The sequence below is a fragment of the Synchiropus splendidus genome, chromosome 5 (genome assembly GCF_027744825.2).
Source record: "Synchiropus splendidus isolate RoL2022-P1 chromosome 5, RoL_Sspl_1.0, whole genome shotgun sequence".
Taxonomy (NCBI): Eukaryota; Metazoa; Chordata; class Actinopteri; order Syngnathiformes; family Callionymidae; genus Synchiropus; species Synchiropus splendidus.
This window is the reverse complement of record NC_071338.1, coordinates 16,486,550-16,492,581: the sequence shown is the minus strand read 5'-3', so window position 1 is coordinate 16,492,581 and position 6,032 is coordinate 16,486,550. Positions and strand designations below refer to the sequence as shown.

The 6,032-nt window shown below is 47.4% G+C and overlaps 1 protein-coding gene across 1 annotated transcript; it reads left to right on the top strand.

The window, feature by feature from the left end:
- The first annotated feature begins 2,385 nt into the window (after window positions 1-2,385).
- Window positions 2,386-4,718, top strand: dbx1a (developing brain homeobox 1a). The gene is made up of 4 exons (XM_053866167.1): window positions 2,386-2,733; window positions 2,809-2,907; window positions 3,936-4,138; window positions 4,224-4,718. Exons 1-4 carry the CDS (start codon window positions 2,409-2,411, stop codon window positions 4,506-4,508), a joined length of 912 nt encoding a protein of 303 aa, XP_053722142.1. The 5' UTR covers window positions 2,386-2,408; the 3' UTR covers window positions 4,509-4,718.
- The last annotated feature ends 1,314 nt before the right edge of the window (window positions 4,719-6,032 follow it).

The following is a 6,032-nucleotide window of genomic DNA, read 5'->3' as shown; positions in this document are numbered from 1 at the left end:
CGGGAGGGGCTCCGGCTCCAGTTTTTTTCAGTTCCTAAATTCAGTCTTTAATTCAGCCAGCTGTTTTTACTGGGCCTGGTAAAGGAGCGTGGACGTGGAAAGCTTGCAAAGCTCATAGAAATTAGTCTCGGTCATCCAGAGCGGCCCATGCTTCCTGCTAACCATCTGCTTAACCTCACAAAAGGAGGATTTCGGGCAGCCGAGTAAAGGAATACTGGCCCATAAAAAAGCTTTGAAGGTCTCGTTAGTTATTGGAGGTGTAGCTTTTTTTCTGGAAGGAGGGGCGACGGAGCGCCGTGTTAACGCCTGTCTGCGCGTCCTGCGTGTGCGCGTAAGAAAAGACGCAGCTCACATCTGCAAAGAATCATTTCACGGAGGCGTTCCCTTTTAATTACCGGGCTGAGCCCATCTCAGATGAGGATCATGTAGAATGGTCACTGTTGCATCTGATCAGTGTCTAACACCTCGAAACTTCAGTGCAACAGTTTGGCCGTTAAGATTCTTATCGCTCCCCTTTTCCCGACAATAGGCAAATATGTGGTCGCGTGACTTGTGATAAACATGTGATAGATAACACGTTATTGGACCGACAATCATTAAGAATATATGTATAATATCGGCAGTGAAATTTGTTAAGGTCATAATATTTCATGTGTTCCGTGTGTATAATGATACATTCATAACTCAATTTTTAGAGTGTTATTTAAACTATTATTTAACGTGTGCACCTGTTGTGGAATTCACAGATATAAACGTGAAAATTATTGGTTCATTTATACAAAATATTTTCCAAAGAAATATGACAGTTTCCGTTAAATCCTTCCGAATATAAAAGCAAAATACCCGTTGTTTCTCAGATTTTTTTTTCCTATGACTTCTTCTTCTGTTCCCTCTTCAAAACCGTTATATATTAATTTCGTTTTTCTACGTGAATGTACAAAACTTAACTAACGCAGTAAACCCAAGATTAAAAGACTTAAGTAAACTAAAGTAGTCCTTATTTTTTCCCGTTAATAATCCAGACTGTTTCCCCCTTCTTTTTGATATATATGTGGCGAGTACAGTTCCGTTAAATCAACAACTTCAATTTACTTCGAATTACTTGAATTTCACACATGTGCGCGCGCACCTGTTATAAATCAATTAGACAGGGACGAAGAAAAAAAACTTTATTCTACATTAATTTATGACAAATTTAAGTTTTTAAAGAGCCTTTTTTGGTAGTAAAGGAGTTTATATTCAATTGTTTCCGATCATGTATAATAATAAATCTCGTTTAACATATCTTAAATCACAAATCTTTCCCAAGAAAAATGCGATCACTTGTTCTGCGCACTTTTTGAGCGACCACAGATTTTGCAGAGAACTTGAATCCAAAGCGAAACGCTTCTCCACCGCGCGCCGTACGCGTTTACATTCGCCTGATTTATCTGCCTGAACAGGTTTTGTGCGTAAAGCTGACAGAACACGACGATCAGGATCCAAGCGGCTTTAATATGAGTTTTATTTGGGGGTCTCAGTGTTCGCTCATATGAATGCGTTTTAAATCAAATCACAGATGCACTTTTATTCAGCCGGTTAAAATAGCAGAACAAAACCGCCTTTAGAAATAAAGCTTTTTCTTTTTTTCTTTTTTTTATTCCTCGGGGCTTTTTTTAAGCCGGAGGAGGGAAGGGGAGAGAGAGGCCCGGGGCGCAGCTGAGGGTGACAGTTAGTTCATGGTTAACAGGATCAGGCCCGGCTCGGCCCAGGCCGCACACTTCTGCGCACAAACTCTGATATTTAACACATCTGTTAAAGCGTTTTGATAGCAGAAATCCCTTTAAGACATTATTCCATGACGAGGCTCCAGATTGAGTGTTGAAAATCCCATGAAACCCTAAAACTGATTTACATGTGATCCAGGACGTCTGCGGACCACGCGGTGGTTATGAGTTTGCAGCCGGAGAGAAACGTAATAAAGGCGATGAATTCCGTCTATTTCCAAAAGGCCTCATTAAAGCAGCGATTGTGCGAAGATGGCTCTTTAATGAGGCTGCTTGTCTCTGCCAAACACAACAAGCTGAAAAGAAAGTGGTCTACACGCAGAATTGATGACTGGGGCTCCTTTGTGGGGGCCACATTGTGAGTCACTTGCTTATGAAGTCTAATGCAATCATAAATTGCGCCTGCGGACCAATCGGCGGGGCCCGGGATGCGCCATGAAAGCGACCCATGAGGAGAACTTTGTTTAGGTCCATTGTTGGGGCTGTCAGGCCTGAGAGGAGGGTCCGCGGTAGGAGCGGGGGTGGAGGGGGGGCGGGCTTGCCGCTATAAAGCTCCTCTCCCCCGAGTGAGCAGAGCAGAGGACTTGGCAGACTTTCACACGACCTGTTCACTCGGACTACTTCTGAAAACGTATCGGGACCATGATGATCCCAAGCGTCATCGCGCCCCCCGCCTTCTACCCGGGTCTGTACCGGCCCAGCCTGCCGCTGCACCACACCTTCCCCGCGCACTCCAGTTTCCTCGTGGAGGACCTGCTGCGGATAAGCCGACCCGCGGCCTTCGTCAACCGGACGGCGGTTTCCTCCATGCCCACCAGCACCAGCAGCACCGCCTCTTTCAGCGGAGGTCCGGTCCTGGAGCGCGCCCCGGCGGTGACGCGCGACACCTGCTCCCCTAAAGCAGCCAAGGACCCGACTTTCCTCAAGTTTGGAGTCAGCGCCATCCTGGCGCCTTCACCCAAGTCCAGTGAGTAGCGGCGCCGCCGCGTGCCACCGCACTGTTACCGAGCGGGATCCGAACCTTGCGTGTGCTCTTCCTCAGGCTCCAGCGCGGCGGTCCACCCCCTGCAGGCCAAGAGCTTCCCCGTGCCCTGCTTTGACGGGAGCCTCCACCCCATGTTCAGGACGCCATATTTACCAGGTAGGTTTGACCCCCCTCACCTCGCTGTCACACCCCAATCACGCGGGGCTCTTCCCTCTATACCCGGACCCACCCACTCCCTAATTAACCAATTATCCCAAATCGTCACGCTCTAAATTTGAGGCGGGGTGGTCGGTTAGACCCCCCCTGCCGCCCCCCTCCGCCTTTCGCTTCCCAAATGGGGGGCGTTTTTTTTTTTTTCGGTATTTCCCTGGCCCCGCGTTTTTCCCACAGAGCCGGGGGGCCGGCGGGCCGCTTGTAGCGGGCCACAAAGCCCTCGCCACCGTGACCAATGTGGTCAGCTCCCTCTGGGGCGCACCACCCACGCAACCCCAGGGGGTGACTTTTACCAGGCGGGCCGACCAGTCATGCACTAATTTCCACATTAGGCTCTATTCAGGGCCCTTAATATTCTCACAAGACCACATAGCGCGTCCCGCTGGAGCCGACACCAACTGAACACGCACCCGGCGCTCGACCAATCGCAGAGCCCATGCGAGAAGAGTCCATCTTACGCACAGAAGTCATATAATAGAGCCGGGCTCCTTTAAAGCGCCAACAAAACATGAAAAGCTTTTCGTGCTCATTTCATGAAAATGATTTGGGGGCGAGAAGAGAAGAAGGCAGCTCCTTCAGCCCCCTCCTCCTCGCCTCTCTCAGGGCATCAGTATTCTGGTATGCAGTGGTGTTTAGTTTGAAAGTGTAAATCTCCCTTTGTGGCGATAATATATGGCCTTCGCCGCCTGTCCCGAGTCTTTTCTGCGTTAGTTCATTACTACACAATTACTGTTCACGCTTTATTAACTCCTCTATCCGCCCACGCAGGGCTCCGTAAAAGGAAACGCTGCCTCTTTACCATACCAATGCGCCCAATGTGCTAATTAGTCACCTCGTGCCATTTCGCTCCGACTCGACGCGCAGTGCCAAAGCCGCGCAACTTTCCATCACCACTGTGACCCCCAAAAGGAATCGCTTTCTCATGGGTTTACTCGCGTCCAAGCTCACGGCCCCCGTTGTTTCTGCCACAGCCTCGTCATCGGTGGTTCCCATCCCGGGCACCTTCTCCTGGCCGCTGGCCGCCAGAGGCAAACCCCGCAGAGGGATGCTGCGCAGGGCCGTGTTCTCCGACGTGCAGCGCAAGGCCCTGGAGAAGATGTTCCAGAAGCAGAAGTACATCAGCAAACCCGACAGGAAGAAGCTCGCCTCCAAGCTGGGACTCAAAGATTCACAGGTGCGAGGCGCTGAAAGCGTCATCGTCATCGTCATGACGCTCCGGCACCTCTCCACTCACGAGCCTCGTCTCTTGCGATCCACAGGTGAAAATCTGGTTCCAGAATCGGAGGATGAAGTGGAGAAACTCCAAGGAACGAGAGCTGCTTTCCTCGGGCGGGTGCCGAGAGCAGACCCTCCCCACCAAAGCGAACCCACACCCGGACCTCAGCGACGTGGGCAAGAAGTCCTCCGCCGAGGATGAGGAGGAGGAGGAGGAAGAGTTCGGCGCGGAGAGGACGACGACGGGATCCGGCGTCTCCTCCCCCTCTCTCTCCAGCAAGCACTCGGACTTCTCAGAGTCAGACGAAGAAGAGATAACAGTGTCATAAGTAGGCGATGTGCGATTAGTTCGGTCGTGAGACTGTGAGACACGTTTGTCAGACGCCGTCAGCCGCCGGCGACGCGCTTCTGAGACTCGCTTTGCTGTTTTGCACAGCTTCGTTCAATTGTACAGTATTTCGTGCAATTTTGTATGGAAATTTTATGCCAAGAATATCGCGTTACTTTGACCTTGAATAGAGTCGTTTATTGAACAAAGATGTAGCTATTCCCTTAATAATTTATATGGATTTGTTTAATAAGTATGTTGTAATATGTGCTGTATATATGTTGATTTCACTTTTTGTATAAAATACCAAATAAAATTTTAAAGAAAGAAAGTGGAGTAATGTATGCATTTATCTATATTTAAATCTTTTCCATCAGAAATTGAAAAAAAAACCTTGCATCATACATGTAACAGTAAAAAACACAAGGGAGCATAGTTTAAATAAAACCAGAATAAAATATCCGTATTAAATAAAACAAACACCAAAAAAAAAAACCACTGCTTAGACTCAAAAGATAAATGAGCGACAATGAAAATATTAATGTGTTATTGTAATTTACAACTGTTGCTGCATTACTTTTGTGGCTGCTATGATTATAACTGATCATTGTCGTTTTTTAAACTCACTTTGAAGATAAATACACAGAACTCAGGCATTATTACTTCTCACTAATACGGACTAAATAATGACAATTATCATTATTTTCATGACGATGCTCTGGCCCATCATATTATGGCCGTATTTCATCCATCATTCAAGTCCTTTTGCTGTGTCACTACCTTTTCTGCTTTAGCAACAGTCTTCTCGTAGTTCTTCTCAAGTGCTGCTTCTGTGTTGCTCTCCTGCCGTCAGCTGCCGGACCTCTCAGCATCAGTGATAAACCAATGTCATCGAGGAACTGGGTCAGTTCAGCGGAGCACTCCACCTTCTTCTCCTCGTCATACGTCTTTATATAGAAATATTATATATTATAATGGAGTTCACTGAAAATGCTCAAAGCACCATTGTGAAAATACTTTGGCTGATGACATCATTGAAAGAACGGACTCAGGAGCCAGGGGAAGCTTTCAATCACCCAAGTCGACCTTACATCCATGCAGTTAATAAAACAACAACATGAGTTTGAATCTAGACAACTGACTTTGAGCACTTTTTACCTGCTGCGGCGCTCTAAAGGCCTCCAATGTACAAGGGATGATAGGTTTGTTTCAGAGATCTGTGAACCAAACGGCAGCGTCCTCCACATCCATGAAACAGACAGGGTCATGACTACTGTGGGTCAGAGTTGTCGACATGGCAGGTCATGTGACTCTGCATTCTCCACTCTGTTGGAAACAAACCTCACTGAGATGCTTTTCTTACAGGTACAACAGTATTTTATAACAGCAGACTTGAAGAACCTCAACCAGCTTGTGACTATATTGCAGTTCCTCCACTCACCACATTAGTCGATGTGAGGACTTCTAGTCCCTGAATAAGGACCAAGTCATTTTATGGATCGAAGGGAGTAAAATATGTTGAGAC

What these genes read in the sequence shown, in the direction of transcription:
- dbx1a (XM_053866167.1), top strand. Translation starts at nt 2,409, where the DNA reads ATGATGATCCCAAGCGTCATCGCGCCCCCCGCCTTCTACCCGGGTCTG. An exon ending in GGCGCCTTCACCCAAGTCCA is followed by an intron (nt 2,734 to 2,808) that starts GTGAGTAGCGGC and finishes GCTCTTCCTCAG; the next exon opens with GCTCCAGCGCGGCGGTCCAC. An exon ending in TGGGACTCAAAGATTCACAG is followed by an intron (nt 4,139 to 4,223) that starts GTGCGAGGCGCT and finishes TGCGATCCACAG; the next exon opens with GTGAAAATCTGGTTCCAGAA.